Source organism: Puntigrus tetrazona, chromosome 16 (genome assembly GCF_018831695.1).
Source record: "Puntigrus tetrazona isolate hp1 chromosome 16, ASM1883169v1, whole genome shotgun sequence".
Classification (NCBI taxonomy): Eukaryota; Metazoa; Chordata; class Actinopteri; order Cypriniformes; family Cyprinidae; genus Puntigrus; species Puntigrus tetrazona.
The window spans coordinates 13,847,975-13,866,247 of record NC_056714.1 but is presented as its reverse complement, the minus strand read 5'-3'; the positions used below and the strand labels follow the sequence as shown (position 1 = coordinate 13,866,247).

Here is an 18,273-nt window from a genome sequence, read left to right as displayed (position 1 = left end):
AATAAGTTTTTTTCTTTTAGAAAAATCATAAGCTTCTGTGTGATTATTTGCAAATTATAAATGCTTTTAACAGTTATTTAAGAGATCAAAACATGTGAAATGCTATGCACTTTATTTATACACCAAATAAAAGTAAATCATTCAAATTCCTCTCTTTATCAGCATGCTTTATTTTTAAATGCACTTGCATGTCTTTTTCCAGTATGCACTTTTTTCCTAAACTGTAAAATCTAGATGTAAAATATTTACTAGAATAAATGATAGTGAACATAAGAAATACAAAAGTAGTTCAGTATACAATATTTAATATATGGTGTGATAAGTATGTTTAAAATTCTGGAGGTGGACTATAGTGACTGTGAGTTAAAATGGCGTACTGATGACTTTTTTCTTCTTATTTCCTCCAGTAAACTGTTGGCATTTTTTAAATGTTGAAATCCCCTTCTTTAGGCAAGCAAATGTCTGCTCTTTACTGAGGAGTTCTGGAAATAAAACAAAAGAGATGTATTACAACTTCCAGAATAGCTAGTAACCTAACAATTATTTTAAAAGCTTTCTGACTCATGAAATGTTTTATGTTTAACATAACAAACAAAATGGTCGGGGTAAATACAGGTTGCATGACTTACTATATTGACGTTGCTGCTCACAAGGACAGTAGTTCTGCTCCAGTGCATTTCTTCTACCTATGGAAAACACCACATCAATCAAAATCACTAGGACTCTTTCATTTTATACAATAAATAATGTTAAAAACACCACAAAGCACTACATTCGGGCAGCACGTACTATTAGAGAATTTCTGTACCAAAAAACAAGAGACATTTTACTACTGCAATACATAAAATAATGCGTTTTGTACAAAATGGCAAGGATCATCAATAAATGTTAACTATAAAGTAACTATAAATAGTTTACTATAAACTGTAAACTATAAAGTCATTTTGGGCTAATATGTTGCGCTTCTTCTAAATGGATAATTTATATCACTAGTTGCCATGGTTTCTTCTTTTATGTAGGGTTCATAAAATGCAAAATTTTGCATAGAGAAAGAGTACTATCATCACTTACCAATGCAGTTGCATTTCTTGCCCTGTTGTACGGATATGATGTGACCTTTGACCACTGGAGACTTATTTGAATCTCCAAGTTGAGGTTGTGCTGCAATAAATGAGTATACAAACTTATGTAAATTATACATTACATTTTACATATTCAAAACAGCGTTTTTTATTAAAGTATTTAACAGTAATGTTACAGGTAAAATATTTGTTGCTGAATTTAAATCATACAAAACTGCCGCAATATAAAAATAACAGAAAGAAAAATATTACAACAGAAAATACAGCATGGCATAAATGTATTCATAAACATATACAGTATATATTTTTTTTTTACCTTGACAGTGGATGTTAGTGGCAATCACCACAGCACAGACCAGCAGAAGCACCTGGAAGTTCATTGTTATCACCAGCTCTTATTCAGAAGGGGAAAAATGTCTAAAAGAATGCTAGTCTTCCTGCTTTTCAAGAGAAGGACCAGGGTTACACAGTATTTATACGACAAAGCGCTGTTTTCTGGGGCTCAAAAGCCACTTCTGATTATGCCCCAACTTGTTGGATAGAATTTTAGAAATGAAGTGTGAATGTAATGTTGACAGCATATCTCTTTTACTGGAAACTGCCAAGATTTGTGATGAGGGCTGCATGCAATTTGTGAAAAGAACACCATTATTTTGCCTCCTTTGTAATTCAAACTTTGATATGGCCCCTTGTTTTTTTTTTTTTTAATTCTTACCATATCACATTTATAATTCAGTTTTGTTCAGTTCAGTTCAAAGGAGAACTATTTGGTCCAGTGCCAAATGTTCCGTATTTGAGTATTTTATGGGAATCGGTAGTTCAGGTTTCACTAAAACCATCTTATAAATAAATAGTCCTTTCTTTAGTCTAATAACATACTACGCGGTTATTGATGCGGCAACAATAATATGTCATGTTAAAAACGTGATTAATGTTTTTGAGAACATGAAGAGCCTGGGTCACACAACTTGATGCACAACTCTGGTCCATAAAAATTCCTTTACACCTAAATTATACCGAGCATGCACAACACAATCAAGCTTATTCACTCAGATTCATCAAACTGAACAGACATGGTGGTCTCACTAAAAGTATTGTATAACTGATGAACAAACATCTCGTCTTGGTCAAGAGTTCTAACCTCAACCCAAATGAGATGCATTGGCATTAAGAATACGGCTGAAATAGACTTTTATTAAGAAAAATGGTACAAAAATTGCTGTGCGGGTGTAATTCAACATTTGTATAAAAAGTGGCTTTTATATGAAACCATGTTGTGTGTTAAGCAGACCGTGAATGCCAGTTCAAAGTTAGATAGAAATATAAGTCTTGAAGTGGGCTTTCAGATAAGATGGAATGAGATGAAATCGGATTCTACCTGTAAATCTACCTGTCACATGCTGACACTGTGCTTAACATTTGAGTTAATAAAACTTCTAAAAAGATCTTGAGTTCAACTGGGGTGTCTTGACACCGACTGATTTACAGAGATCCTGGAACTGTAATTCCATCTTTATCTCTGAATCACTCAGCATGATCTCATGTGTCACCTAACACATTTTTGTTTATACAATAACATGTCCCAGCCAAGTGTTTTGCAATGCTTATCAGATTGTAGATGCCAAGAGGTATTTAGTACTTAAGCAGTGACACAGTATCAACTGACTTCAGTTCATACAGCTCAAGGAGACCTGCTGGTGTCACTGAAGAACGTTTTCTGAAAGCAACTGCTGTTGCTTTAATCACATAGATACACGATTGAAGTAATTATATACTTAATTATTTGCTCACCCACCTTCCAAAAAAAAGTTTTCTAAAAATGGATGCTAATATCCTTTCATGATTTAAAACAATCAATCATAACAGAGAACATTTGAAATAACTACAAAGAAATCCAGAACAACACATCTGACAGGTTTTCCATGATAATAGTTTATTGCAACACGAGGCATGACATCGATCTCCTCAAAATATATCTTCTCAAGAAGTCACGAGGAGATACAATTCCTGGAATCGCTCAAGACTACTAGAAGATGACGTTCGCAAAAACCCATCAGACAAAGCAGTACGAACACAAACACCAGGACAAAGCAGCAGAAGAATCACACGCCGCTACATTTAACCATATTCTTCACCATTTGACAGTGATGGTTCGTTGGTTGTAATACAACAATACAACATAACTGTAATACAATAAAAATAAAAACAGTGATTGGCTTCCTTATGATTTCAACTCCTTCCTTGTCTTTAGTAATGAGATTTAGGATTTCACTCACTTTCAGATACCCCGGTGCATAAAGTTCACATAATTCACCTGCTGTCTTGTGTTTCGACAGCTTATCACACACTGGAACAAAACAATAAATGAACAATAAAAATATAAAGTAGACATATACGTGGGAGAAAATTACAAAAAAGAAGTAACTCAAAACACTGTACAAAATAATTGAAACACAAATTCAGCGTTTAAACAATACATCTGAGGGAATTGTTTTAAAGATGCATAACTCTGTGTGAAGCACCTACCCTTTTCTCAGAAAAGAGTCTGTCATGGGCATGTACTGGGGACAACAGTAATGGAGAATGAAACCAAATTAACCCATATTGTTCCTTTCAACAAATAAACGAGTGGTTGTCAACATCTACAGGGCTATACTGCATGCTTTCGGGAAAGCTGTTTTCTCCTACACAAGGATCACAAGAAATTCTTCGTCAATCAAACCCCGATAGCAGCACATAGCCCTTATGTACACTTCAACAACCATTAATCAGAGGACAAATGACCTCGTACACATTTCTGTGTCTTGTGAATATATGTACACACTTTGGAATGTAATCATTTTGTCTAAAGAAAATAAATCGTACAGAATTTAAAGGAATAATTCACTCAAAAATAAAATCCTGCTTTTATTTGCCTTTGTGTAATTCTAAACCTGCGTTGCCATTTATTTTATGGAGAAATAAAATAAATTTCACAGAAGAAAACTACATGAAGAAAGACTTTTTTTTGGGGCGAAGTATTTCTTTAAACTGGTTCTAAACGGACAATAAAATGTATATTTGTAGTAACAAGTAAGCAATGCTGTATATTGATGGATAGAATGTGATATACAGTATATGCGTGTGTGTATATTAAACAGTCATGAGTTTTCCTGAGGGTGTTCATATCTCAGTAATGCTCTATTTGAAGAGCAAAAAGGATGAAACATCCGTTAATGCACAGGAAAGGGTGTTTATGCTGTAATTTGTTTGGTGTTCAGGGAGCATGTTTTTCTAAGAGGGATTTGATGCGTTCGTGTAAGGGCTCACAGACCCTCTGGTAGGCCTGTGGCGTGAGGTGCAGATAATCATACATGTCCTGGTGTGCGATGGAACCGTCTGAGTGAATGAACCCAGGGTCCATGTCCAGAAAGGAGACACGAGACAGAGACGCTACCTCAGCTTGAACTAGAGCATTCACATTTGCATTACGCTCACGAAGAGGGTTTGGACTTTTGCCTCTCGGCAGCAACCCCTAGTGGAGAAGGAAGAGAGCATTTCATTCAATTACACTGTGTTAATGGGGCACCGGTATCTATAGGATAATGCTGATAAATAAGAAATAAAAAAATGACAGCCTGATAACGAATGAGATACTACAGTTTATATGAGATGAAAAATAATTTTATAATGGAGAAAAGGGGATTTCTATTTAACTACAAATTAATATGTACTGAATATACACTACCGTTCAATTGATAGAAGGCAGTATAAATATTGATATTAGCTAAAACTGTAGCCTTCAGTGTCATGTGACCTTTCAGAAATCATTGTAATATGATAATGTCTATTATTATTATCACTGTTGACAAAAGTGGTGCTCCTAAATATTAACTGTGATTTTCAGGATTTTTGATTAAAAGAATTTTCAAGAGGAAAGTAAATTTTTGATGCAGACTTTTAAAATACCCAAGTAATTTTGTCACTTTTCTTTTGAGCAATTGAATGTATAATTACTAAATAAAAGCATCAATTTCTTTAAAAAAAATCTTACCTATCTTAAGTATTTAACAGTAATGTTATCAGTAATGTTTCATCATATAAACTTCCATTCCATCTGAAATTATTTTAAAGATAAAAAAAAAAACCATTGCATATATTTTATTCATTTTTTCAACCTCTTCTTGCACTTTTGTGCAAAACATGTTTATCTTTTCTTGGACAGTTATTTTACTTCAGTTTTTTTAAGAGGTTATTTTCAATTTTTTTCTTCTGCAAATGGCACAAATTACATTTCAAATTTGATTATTGTAAAGAATCAAACAATGCTGTGACAGAGAGGTAGGAGCTAAGATAACTAACCAATACAAGAGCGTGAGCATTGGGCAGTTTCTGATGGATCACACCGATGATGGCCATGATGCCTCCACAGATCTGTTCTGGGGTGTGACCATGATTATTAGTGCCTACCCACAACACCACAACCTGTATGAAAACACGAATTATCACAATTATACTCTATAAAAAATACTCACAAAATACATAACACAAATAAGGGAATCATAAACAAATACAAATGTATAGATTAACTGTTAACATGCACATAGTTTATCCGGATGATCTTGTATAGGACAAAGATATGGGGTATCTTTGTCCTATACAAGATCATCCAGATAAACTTAATATTAAAAATATATTAAAAAAAAAAAAAAGATATATGCTAGTTTCATTTTGAAAGAAACTGATTGGCTTGTAAAATGACTTTAAAATGTAATAATTATTTTCAATAATAAAATTCTTAGATAATACACCTTTGGGCTGATGTGGTCCAGTTCGCCATTTATGAGTCTCCACAATACATGCTGTGTAGCATCCCCACCAACCCCAAAATTCAGAGCATGGAGAGGAGAAAACAGCTTTCGCCAAACCTGACAACAAACAAAAAAACCTGGTTTTATGCAAAAACACTCAAATATGTGTGCAGTTGCTCACATGAAAGAAACATATAAAGGATTGAAGAGACAGGTGCAGATATTTTGCTATACCTCAAACTCATGCAGAAGCTGGACAAGTGAATCTCCTACAAACAGAACATCAGGCTCCTTTCCTTTACTGTCTGATACAAATCGATTGTGCTGCAAGATGAGAACACAAAAAAAATGCTATAGATACTCGATATTTCATATTTAGAGAAGATATTAGCTAAGTGCTTAAAACAAAAGTAATATATAAGCAGCCTAATTGGGACACTAAGGTTGTAAAATATATTATTATTAAGCACCAATGACATCCATCGACCATCTCCCTGAATGTCCTGACAGGGGGTGGGTGTGGCTGCAGGGTTAGAATCTTCACTCATCACTTCCTGTGGACAGACATAGAGAGACATGGCAGGTTATATTTTCCCCAATAGCGTTAAATATGGATCCTCATTGTAGACCAAATAATAACTCATTTAAAACGTTGAGTATGTTGTGTTTCGAGCATACCAAATATCACAATTCATGACGATCTATTGACAAGTGATACTACGGTTAGCTTGTGTACTCTGTACACAGTCTGTGACAACAACAAATATAGTTAACAATAAAATAAATACAAATTTACAGCTGAACTAGTTTGGTGCCATTTTTGACTGCAGGTATACCTAACAAACTAGAGCGAAGCTAGCAACGTATAAATACATATTGGAATTATTAATACATACAAATGCTGTCGTTCTCTAACGTTCTTCTTAGTTAGAACTGTTTACTGTGCTTATAACTAACCAGCTCGCATGGCTAATGTAGCACTTAGCATGCATATACCTTCCATTAAGAGGAACAAGACGCAAACGCGTTAAAACGCTGCACAGCCTCATAACTTTGCTATATAAGCATATATAATGCATGCTACCACTAATGTTGATTCATATTAATTAAAGACATGGGAAATAGCGTTACCAAAAAGTGTTAACACGGTAGAGTTCAGTGTTCAATCAGTCAGCCAGCGGTCTGCTGCCAAACCCCGGAAGCTGGAATATCGAACCAGGCATTACTGGCAGATCGCCGAGCACGGTCGAACTATAAAATAACATTAATACTTTATAAACGCGTCATTACATCGCGTTTGTTTTTTGTTTCATTGGTTCACACGTAGGTAAACATTAAAACATAATTTAAGGCCAATCTTCTTGACCGTAGTTTCTTTCTTCCCCGAGGTGCACCTTTGAAGCACGTTGCCAAGCAACGCAAAGGTAAAAAAGTAACGGCTTTTGGACTTCAACTAGCCTACATGTCGATGTTATTAGTTTATTTGAAATACATGCATTTAACAATGAAGAAAATACTTCGCTGTGAACACAAATAATGCTGATTATGTGAGGTATGTTGCTAAGTGTTGCCATATGGTGAGCATAAAAGTGCTGCATGTACACAATAGGCATGTTAACTATTTACTTGAATGAAAAACATTACAGTCTAATCAGTTGTATCTTAAAAACTTGTTTAATAGTCTTAACACGAAGATGAGCCACAAATCCAACAGAAGTTTTCCACCTGAACATAACTTGCTGAAGACATCCATTGACCACCACAGTAGCACAGCCAAGTCTTCATCTCATACAGCCAGTGCTGCCCATAGAAGCAAACCAGTGTGCTCTAGAAGCATGGGAACTGATGGGCATTGCAACTCGTCATATAAAGTGAGGCGTCTTAAAACCAGGAAGGAGAGGAATCAGATTCGAAGTCTGGAGAGAAACAGGTATCACCAAGGTCCTCAGCACAGTAGAAGAGAAGCTGGTGAGAAAGTACAACATCCACTGGCTTGCTCTAGAAAAGAGAGGGCATTCGCTAAGCCGTTCATACCCCAGAAGCCAAGCATCATAACTGAAGGACGCCTAACTTCTAACCTAGGACTTTTCAGGCATGAAATTAGGTCTATAGATATTGAGAGACTGGTGAGCGAGCAGATAAAGAGAGATGAACAGAGAAAAGAACAAAGAAAACAGTCTATGATGCACATTGCATCACCGTTGCCTCCCTCTGTACCTGATTCAGACCCGGACCGCACTCTTGATGAAGTACAGGAACCTGAAAATAATACGCTGCCACAAGTGAAGAAGAAGAAAAGTTCAAGAAAAGAGCCTACAAAAATAAACACTTGTGATTCTCAGACTAAAAGAGGGGTTGTTGTATCAATGGAACCGTCTAGAGAAGATGGGAAGCATGGCAGAAATGCCAACAGCAGACAGGAAGATACTAATAGCAAAACAGGTCAAGGTAGTCCATGTTGCCCCCCTAGAGAAATGGAGCATGTGGTTTTGTCATCCTCTGAAAATGAACCTGTTCATCAGTTATGCTCTACTCCATTTGAAACTAATATGAATAAATATGATGTTTCACAAACAGGCAATCTCAAATCCCATGGTGAAGGAAACCAGGAAAATGCTTTCATGAATATTCAGAGATTTGAGAAACACTCTACAATGGTGGGGTTCCCAAACATGGAAGTTACACAAATGTTCGAAAAGCCGCAGACATTAACCTCTCTATCTGACCTGGACTCTAGGGCTGCTCAAGAAGGAGGCAGTGTTGAGCAAGGAGAGCAAATGTCACCGTCATGTAGGGAAGCAGTGAAAAGGCTCATGACACGTTTGTGCCAGAGTTCAGAGCTCCGTGTGCCAAGCCATCGGCATCCCCTGCTGGCCGAGTGTAGAGAGGCGCTACTACAGACTTTACAAAAAAGACACAGTTTCCAGTTAGAGCATAACCTCCACAGGCTGCATTCATTTTTTAATAGGAGTCTAATGGCTTCTCAGCTCAGCTCAGGACAGAGAGATGAAAATTGTTCACCTTCTACGCATGCAGTAGAGAATGAGGATAGGTGCTTCAGCATGAACATGGAGATATGGACAGGTATATCATATTTTTATATTTGTAAAAAAAGAAAAGATAATTATTTTTAAAAATCAGTAGGGCATAAAGACTGGTTTAGTTCCCAGTGAATGCAATGTAAGTCACTTTGTCAAATTTATAAATGCAAATTAAATGCACATTGTCCTCACAGTTAAAAAAATAAAAAAATAATTTGTATTATTGTATCAGGACAATTTAACATATTTAACAATATTTAACAATATACCTCCAAAATATACATTTTAATAATAAATATGCGTATAATATACATGATGAATGCCATTTACGATGACTGTTTTACATGACATTTCTCCATCCTAGACAGTGCCATGAAACAAGATTACTTAACACAGGATGTTCAGCAGGGCTTGGACAGAAGTGATTTCATCAAGAAACATAGTATACAAGAGTGGAAGACCTCATCCAATCTCTTCTCCCTTGAAGAACCACAACAGTCACATACTGACATGGTGAGTAACTAAGTAAACAACCAATTGTAAATAATACCAAAACAACTAGACTATGACAGAAGTTCAGAGCTTGCAGTAGAGAATTGTATAGCTATTTTGCATGTGTATTTGATTGGTTAGTCTTTGCAGTTTGACCAGTGGAGGGCCGCTATGTTGTCTGAGGATTGCGTCAGAGCTCAGCCTCATCACAGCAGACAGCTCTTTAACCAGGAACAAACCTTTGCCCAGCATGATCATCCTGTGGACTCCTATTTTCAGCAGCAGTCACTGAGCAGAGGAGAAAGTTTGAAAAACATAGATTTAGATCTCTCTAAAATATCTCACCAGTGGAGGGAAGACAAAGATCTTGATTTGAATTTGTATAACACATATGAGAGCAGAAAACAAAAACCAGTAGCATCTTTAGGAAGATCTAGATTCTGGTCCCATCAGCAGCAAGTTCAAGATGAAAGAGCAAGACGGGCTCCCTTCTCATTCTCAGCATCCTCTCTCTCAGAGGGCTTTCAATACAAGCCTTTTTTTCGCTGTCCACATCCATCTAACACCCAGCAAAAGTCAGACCGTCTTGGTATGACTCACTGTCCCAGGAAAAATGCACCAGATAGGGTATTTTACGCTCCCCTTTAGCAAAGTTGTTTGCCACAATTGAGGTTGTTTGCCAAAATTATTATTTTTATATGAGTAACACACATTTATTTTCTTTTTCTTTTTTTGAAAGACCATCACCTTTCCATGAGATTTGAATTTGAGGGTTCAGTGTGCTCAAATTATGTACAGTCATGATTTCTATGGTGTATTTGTATATACTGGAAACAGGTATTGAGAGTGAATGAAACTTAAAAACAAATCACTCTTTGTGCTGCACAAAAAATAAAAGCACCACACATTAAATTAATAGGCAAAATGTTTGTTTGCAAGGATGCTGGTTGTTTATTTACTTAATAATTTGATTACAATTATTTGTTTTTGTTTTTTTTTGTTTTTAATCAGATCTTCAGCATTCTGTAAAAAATGCATATGATTTTGTAATATTCTTTAATAAAGCAGTACAAAATATTTTTTTTACATAAAAATTGATTTCACAGTTTACATTTATCTTGTAGTACTTAAATGTAAAAATTTAACTGTGTAACACTCATTTGAAGGTAAACTGATTACCTGTTGAATTTTTATTTATATATATATTTGATATACGTCCGGCAAGTTTGTATCTTTTCCATTATTTTTTACATGTTTGCAAGTCTGTAGAATTTACAGCTCTTTAAATTGCATTTATTGAATCTCATTAAATTTCTTCTTATACTGTACAGATGAAATGTCAGTGTGATCAGGGCATCAGGTAATATACTTCATCATCTATTGGTGTCTGATTCAAATATTCTCTTTCCTCCTGGTCCGCAACCTCTTTGTCTTGCCTCCTCTGATCATTCTGCTCCTCTTGGCTGCCAGTGTTGCTGCTCCTTAGTGCTCTCTTCAGCTGATTCCAGAACAGTTCTTTCGCACTATTTGGATCAGAACAGTTTGGCCCAGGCCACTGCAAATAAGTTTTTTTGAGCATGACCTTCCTCATACGGTGATAAGTGGACATTTGCCGCTCAGGGATAGGCTCCAGAAACACCAGCAAAAGTACATCCTGCATTTCTTGAAAGAGGCGATAGCTGGCCAACTGAATCTCCAGTGAGCACCATTCGCTGCGAAGGAAGCTCTGACTGACCACACAGATCGTTTTACGGCTGCCATATACGGCTGCCACAATGTTGTCGACAATATCGCGGCCCAGCTCAAAATCTCTGTGGTGGAGGCAGAGCCGAAAAGAAGAACCCTCAAGGATCGGCAACAGCTGTTCCATTACCCAGTCTTCATCTGCTGAGTTGTAGGAAACAAAGGCGTCATACTTGTATTTCTCCTCCTGGTCCCTTAAGCGACGCCACTGTTCTCCAAACCATGATCGAAACACATAGTAGCCGTACTTAAATTTCCAGTAAAGTCTGACATAGAGAAGCGGTATCAAGCTCAGTAAAATGGTGAATGTAAATGTTGAGGAAAACAGGTAGAGTGCTAGGTTTAAATAACACACATTAGTGTCGAAGTTGTGAAAAAATGAGCCTGGGTGGTCCTGGCATATAATATTAAAAAGATGAGGAAACTGGAGTCTTTTGTTACTTATGGTCCAGTTCTGTAGTTCACTATTCTGGCATCCACAACTGAGAGGACAGCTGCGTATGTCAACATATGTTAGATTGGTCAGATTGTCTAGTAGACTGATGTCCAAAGACATCATGGCATTCCGATTGAGTTTTAGTAGCTTCAGTCCTGTGAGATTTCCAAAGACCTCTTTAGAAAATGATTTAATGCCCATGTTCTCAATGGATAATGTCTTCAATTTTCGAAGATTTTTGAAAATACCAGGTTTGAGCTGGGCAATCCCAACACATGAGTTGTCCAGAGTTAAAAGCTCCAAGCTTTTCAGGTCATCAAATGTTTCTGCACCAAATCCAATAATATGGTTGTTTGTGAGGTAAAGACTTTTGAGAGAAGTTAAACCACGGAAAAATGCGCGTGGCAACAAGTTTATGCCATTTGGTTCCTGTGCATCAAGTTTCAAATCAAGAAGCTTTGACATACTAATAAATGGTGAATATGTATGCTCTGTAAAATACAGGATGTTGTTAGCTTGTAAATCTAGCACCTTCAGGGTGGCATGAAGTTTACCAAAGTGCTTGCTGTCTATCTCTTTCAGACGATTTCGGTCTAAATACAGATTAGTCAAGTTTTTTAGCCCATCAAATGCATGAGGCCTCATCTGTGTGATCTTGTTGCCTCCTAAATCTAAAATATTTAAATTTGACAGATATTGAAAGGCATAGTCAAAAATCACAGCTATTTGGTTATTACGCAGGTTGAGCGTTTTCAGGCTGGTAAGATCTTTAAAGGTGTCATTGTAGATATCAGTCAAAAGATTGTTGTCGAGACGAAGTGTGACAAGATATTTGAGTCCACTTAAGGCTTTATGGTCCAAATAGGCAATTATGTTTATGTTCAGCTCGAGGTTTGTTAAATTTGGTGTGTTAATGAAGGCATAACCACTAACCTGTAGAATACGATTGTAACGATAGCTCAGGCTCTTTAAGTTGTAGGGTGTTTTTGATTTGTTGCAGGGAAATAGCCTGGTCAGATGGTTATGCTCTATCTTGAGAGTTTTCAGTTGGTTCTGACATTGCAGAAACCTTAAGCAGTCTGTGTTTTTCATCTCGTTCCGTGAAAGGTCCATTAGATTTGTGATACTGGAGCAATTACAAAATGTGTTTTTGTGTAGAACTTTTATGAAATTGCTCTGGAGTATCATTTTAGGTATTTCATGACCTCGTAGATAAAAACATAGTGAATTCGGATCATGACGCTTCAGTTTTAAACCAGAGAAGTCAATGTGCCTTGGTTGAATATTGGTATAATTAAAAAGCTTGCTAATGGAGACATTGGTAAAGCGCAAGCGCAGGTAATTTATACTTTTCAGATCCAGGCCCTGAAAAGACTTGGAGGACAATTTTTTGTTGTCTGATAGATCTAGCACTTTCACATACTTCAGGAAATACTTGTCACATCCCAGTTTGTGTAGTTTATTATGACTGAGGTAAAGTTTGGTGAGTGAGTTTGGCAGACGAGTGGAGTGATGCAGGGTAGTTAGGCTGTTAAAAGAAAGGTCCAATTGTATCAAGCTGGACAGGTTTGTTATGCTCTCAACCAAAGATGAAAAGTCTTTCAGGTGGTTCTTGCGCAGGTCGAGAATCTGAAGGTTTGTCAGATTGGTAAACAGGAACAAATCAATATAAGTGAGATTATTGTTTCCTAGGAGCAGCTCTGTGAGGTTATGTAGGTCACTGAAAACATCACGGTGGAGAGATGATATGTGATTGCAGGACAGATTTAACTTCTGAAGTTTTTGCAGGTTATTAAAAGCATCTTTGTGGATGCTAGCAATATTGTTAAAGTCTAGTACCAACCAAGTCAGCTTGGACAGATGATGAAAGCTTTGGCCTTGAATGTGTGTAATGTTATTCCAAGAAACATTCAGGTTTGTTGCCGTGGGAAATATGTCACTCACAATTGTAGTTATGTCTGTTTCATGACATTTAATACATGTGAAGATTTTATGATTAGAATCAGGGATTTCTATGCAACTCCTAAAACTGTAGCTGGAGACGAGGCTGAGGAGGCAGATGAATATTGCTTTTATGATCAGTTTGCGACATGCAGAATCTGCCATATTTTTTAATTCCACTTTTTAAGGTAACTCCACTGACTGCTTTCTTGAAAAGTCCAATACTAGAGGATCTCCACTCATTTACAGTTTAATACAGCCAGCTGCAAAAAGGAAAAGGTTATAATCAGTTTGAATAGGAAATGCACTGTTTTATATATATCAATCCATATGTAATGCTGCTAGTAAAACAGCTCTTTAACTCTTTAAATGTAACAAATATATCAGGACCATATTATGGATGTCTTATTTATTTATTCTAAAATCATTTAAAAGATAATGGAACTATCCAATGTATTTAAATACATGTAGAGCAACATACAAAAACATCCTACAATTACAGTAGAAACAAACTTCTCTAACGCACTCTCACATAACCTGTCTCAACTGCCAATTTCCCACTTTTCAAAAAAACCCTTTCCCTTTTGTTGTGTTTACATCCTTAAAAAATGTGAAGAAGTGTGCAAAAATGGATTCAACTATAAAATCATTGTAAATATTTAAAAAAATTTCTTGAAGGTTTTCATGGAAATGTATAACAAGCGCTTCTTAACAAACTTCTCTTTTTTCACATTCATGACACCAACATTGAAACATACAAAGGCAACAACTTTCCTGCTGAACAAAGTAGACAGTAAATTATATGTGTCACATTATTCTCTCTAGTATTAACAGGATAAATATACAGAAAAACCTCAGACTCACTAATTCAAAACCAGCAAGCAATCCTGTAGAGCCTGAATCTCTTATCTTTCTTTAAGTCACATTATTAAATTGACTCTTTTGTTTAAAACTGAACTATACTAACGCAATTCAGTAGCTTACCTTCATGAAATCGTCCCTGATAATTTTGCAAAACTATCATAGGCGTTCTCTCTCTTTAAACAGGACATTCCCTTCACAGGAATAGAAAGAGGAACCAAAAAGGTTTCGTGCCAGAGCAAAATCAGACAAGAGATCACATAGCCTGATCCAGTTGTTTTGATTCACTATTCAGAGAAATCTTTAATACATCACCATCATTATAGCCCTAAGCTGAAGTAGTTATCAAGCTCAAGCAAAAAATAAGATAATAGAAATAGAAGTATTCTATTTCTATAGAAGTAATAGAAATAGTAGAATTTCATAATAGAAAACTTATTATCGTCATGATTTAATGTAAGGTGTAACAGTTTAATATACAACATTAACATTGTGTTGATGATTTCATGCAGCATTACAGACATATTTAAAAGGATCACATGAACCATTAATATTCTGTAATATTCTAAAGTCAAAAGGGAAAAAAAGATAACAATCACAGTCATCTAAATTAGTCATCCATTCTCTCCTCTTCATTTTCTTTTTAAATTAGCTTCTTGCCTTCTGTTCTCGAGCCATCTGACAGAGTCCACAGAAAGAGCAGCAGGTCATAATCACCCAGTCGTCGCAGACAGAGCCCTAAAGAAGACATAAACCAATCATGCAGTGCTGTAATGAAATAATGTATTTCAGCAGAAATAACAAGAGCAAAAAAAAAAACCAAGAATTAATACTGAAAAGGATTTTTTTTTTTTTTTTTTTGCATGGCCTACATTAATACGATATCTGTCACGAATACTGGTTCTCAATGCAATCATAGCACCGGGTAGGAAGGGCAAACAGCAGCTGTCACCATTATCCTGTGCCACCTTACATCCCAAAATGCATGGAATAAACGCCCCACACAGACCTGAGGAGTTAACCAGTGTCAGAATTCACACTACGTTACAATGTAAGACATGTGTGGTTTAACAAATTCATTAAATGGATAGTTTACATGGATAGTTAACAACTTATTCAACTTATAAATCATAGGCAAAATGGATTTGCATTCATAAATGAATCTCCCTGCTTCACACACACTCACAGATTCCACAGTCGTCACAACAGTCACAGACATCAGAGCTCCAGTGAGAGACAGTGTAGCTGGTTACAGTCATTTGAGGCTGGGACGTCATTGCTTCTGTTTGATAGGACATCACTGAAGAAAGACACCAAAAATGGTACAAAATAATCAATTTTAAACTTTTACATTTTTGTTAAAATATAGTAATACTGACTTGTTTTGATGGCTGTTAGAATCAAATAGAAACAATTTAATTGGTTAAAGAAGTTTTAATTAAAACAAAAAATAAATGTAATTTCTGCTGTAGAAAGAATGTTTGAAAGTCTGACTCTCACCTGATTTTTTTTGAGGGGCTTCCTGTTACTATATAGGTCTCACTTCTTTGGGAATGATATTCAGGTTCTGATAGCTCTCAGTGAAGCTGAAAATCCCCTCAAGCTTTCCGGAGGGGGAGGAGAAACTTTACTAGTTGTGAGTGGTTTATATGACTGTAAACTAAGGGTTGAAATGTTTGATTTGGGGGGCGAGGAGTTTTGCTCTATTTCCACACCCTTCCATTATGACAATGTTATCTACAACTTTTAAAAGTACTTTGTGTTTCCTGCATGAACACAGGCTTTTTTAGCAGATGCAGCAGTCATCACCATCCCGTTGTCATTTGTTAGAAATATATGGAAGCTCATTTCTGCCACACAAGAAAAAAATTAATTACATTTATTTGGTAAATCTACAACACTACACATGCATAACATTAACAACAACTACAACACATGCATAAATTATTAAACACAGAATTAATAGAAAATGTCAATCTTTAGGACAAAAACTTTACTTATTATCCTTATAAATACAGTGTTATTTTGACTTTTTTTTAATAATGTCAATTTATTTCAAAATTATTCAGTTTCTAAATAGTTGTCTGCAATATGATTCTGGCATGCAGATCCATAATTTCTATTGGGCAATGTTTTGATTGTGCTGACATGACCGATTTTATACACAAGATTTGCTCTTCTAAGCAGAAGGGTGAAGCCCAAAGCGGAGACAGGGAGGATAAAGAGGGCCAATGTGGAGCAGATGGCACCAGTGACTGATGCAGAGACGGGGATACAGAAGGCTGCAGTGGAGCTGGAACGACAAAGGACTGAGATGGAGCTGGAGGAAAGGAGGAGTCTGACAGAGCCAGAGGGATGGAGAGACAAGGCAAAGTCAGAGGAATGGAGTCCCGAGAGGGCAGATGGTCGATGCCAGACCAAGGTGAAGCCGGTGGGACGAGGGAGCCTAGTGGAGCTGGTGGACTGACTGATCATGTTGGAGAGGAGGGAGCTAGGAGCCATTGTGGAGCAGATGCGTCAAAGGGCCGAGGCAGAGTCGAGGCATCCTCCAGCCACTACACTGATGGAGATTGGCAGACCAGTGGTGAATCCAGCACACAGATTAGTGAGCAGCAGGGCTGACAGGGCCCAGCGCCGAAGAAGACAGGAATGAGTGGGAGGACAGGAATTATACCTGGGCTTAACACTTAAGGGTGCTCAGGCACTGGAGGGCACACTCCAGTAGCCCCTTCTGGGCTGGACGGGACAAGCGGAGATGAAGGAGAGAGGAAAGGGGCAGGATTGAACTCCAGTCCAATTTCCCATTTAGTTAAGTTCTTTTCTTCCCCAGATGTACAGTCAGCTCACCCTCAACCTTCGTGCAGTAGTTGAAGCTCCTCTCCGCTGTTTTCCTGTCCGTTGCTTTCTCTACCACGGCGAGCTCTGTTGCTGGCTCTTGCACCTGGTCTGATGTTTGAGACTTTAGCTCCTCAGATCCTCAGCTCTGTCGCTCCTTTGAGCGATGGCTTGTCAGTAGCTCTGGGTTTTGGCTCTCTGTTAGCAGTGGGCTCTGGCTTGGGCTTCCCACAGCAGGGAGATGATGGGCTGGGCTCTGGGTTCAGAGTGGGACTGCTCTTGTCCACGATGTCCACAGTAAGTGGGGATTTGCAGGAAACTAGTTGCCATTTGCAAGGCTCTCTCTCGAGGACCTTACCCAGGCAGCTGAGCTCATGTTAGGGTGTCCAGTTATGTGAAACAAGCAGAGGCAGCTATCCGGGTAACGTGTTAGATTGGCTAAGAACACAAAGTCATTTGTGTGGTCCCCAAGAGAGCGTTCCCCCTGCTCCAGGATCATTCATGACAAAAAACAAAAATAAAAACTGAACAAAAAAGCGAAATAAAATGCAGGTATAACTCTTACTTTTTTTAATGGTCACACTGTGTTGGAAGGAGCACACAAAGATGACAGATAACAATTAGATTAGATTAGATTAGATTCAACTTTATTGTCATTACACATGTACAAGTACAAGGTAACGAAATGCAGTTTAGGTCTAACCAGGAGTGCAATAAGCAGCAAGTGCAGGATATAGGTATAAATATAAATTACAAGTGCACATACAGGTAATATGTACAGGAGATAAATATGTATACATTAAATTAAAGATTTATTAAATTACAAATGAATGTGTTAATGAAGGGGAAATTTACAGATAGAGAAGGGGAAATTTACAGTTAGCATGTATAAACAATGTATAAACAATTTAATCAGTGGGGGGCAGAATTCAGTAGTGAGACAACTCTGGTAAAAAAGCTGTTTCTCAGACTTGTTCTAGTCCGGGGGAATCTGAATCACCTGCTGGATGGCAGGACGGAAAATAGTTTGTGGGCAGGGTGAGAGGAGTCCT

General features: G+C 37.1%; 4 protein-coding genes across 4 annotated transcripts; all 4 read right to left on the bottom strand.

Moving 5' to 3' along the window:
* Window positions 1-288: 288 nt before the first annotated feature.
* Window positions 289-1,579, bottom strand: zgc:158701 (uncharacterized protein LOC100151367 homolog). The gene is made up of 4 exons (XM_043261100.1): window positions 1,399-1,579; window positions 1,072-1,161; window positions 630-686; window positions 289-482 (listed from the first exon to the last, which is right to left on the bottom strand). Exons 1-4 carry the CDS (start codon window positions 1,460-1,462, stop codon window positions 364-366), a joined length of 330 nt encoding a protein of 109 aa, XP_043117035.1. The 5' UTR covers window positions 1,463-1,579; the 3' UTR covers window positions 289-363.
* A 1,415-nt stretch (window positions 1,580-2,994) lies between these two features.
* Window positions 2,995-7,159, bottom strand: pafah1b3. Its single transcript, XM_043261832.1, has 6 exons — window positions 7,004-7,159; window positions 6,343-6,426; window positions 6,107-6,196; window positions 5,873-5,989; window positions 5,424-5,546; window positions 2,995-4,596 (listed from the first exon to the last, which is right to left on the bottom strand). The coding sequence occupies exons 2-6, from the start codon at window positions 6,418-6,420 to the stop codon at window positions 4,339-4,341; spliced, it is 666 nt and encodes a 221-aa protein (XP_043117767.1). The 5' UTR covers window positions 6,421-6,426; window positions 7,004-7,159; the 3' UTR covers window positions 2,995-4,338.
* Window positions 7,160-10,436: 3,277 nt separating this feature from the next.
* On the bottom strand, window positions 10,437-14,580 carry tlr21 (toll-like receptor 21). The gene is made up of 2 exons (XM_043262038.1): window positions 14,510-14,580; window positions 10,437-13,788 (listed from the first exon to the last, which is right to left on the bottom strand). The coding sequence occupies exon 2, from the start codon at window positions 13,688-13,690 to the stop codon at window positions 10,754-10,756; it is 2,937 nt and encodes a 978-aa protein (XP_043117973.1). The 5' UTR covers window positions 13,691-13,788; window positions 14,510-14,580; the 3' UTR covers window positions 10,437-10,753.
* Window positions 14,581-14,982: 402 nt separating this feature from the next.
* On the bottom strand, window positions 14,983-16,012 carry cnfn (cornifelin). Its single transcript, XM_043262039.1, has 4 exons — window positions 15,887-16,012; window positions 15,573-15,686; window positions 15,259-15,395; window positions 14,983-15,124 (listed from the first exon to the last, which is right to left on the bottom strand). Exons 2-4 carry the CDS (start codon window positions 15,682-15,684, stop codon window positions 15,035-15,037), a joined length of 339 nt encoding a protein of 112 aa, XP_043117974.1. The 5' UTR covers window positions 15,685-15,686; window positions 15,887-16,012; the 3' UTR covers window positions 14,983-15,034.
* Between the last annotated feature and the right edge of the window lie 2,261 nt (window positions 16,013-18,273).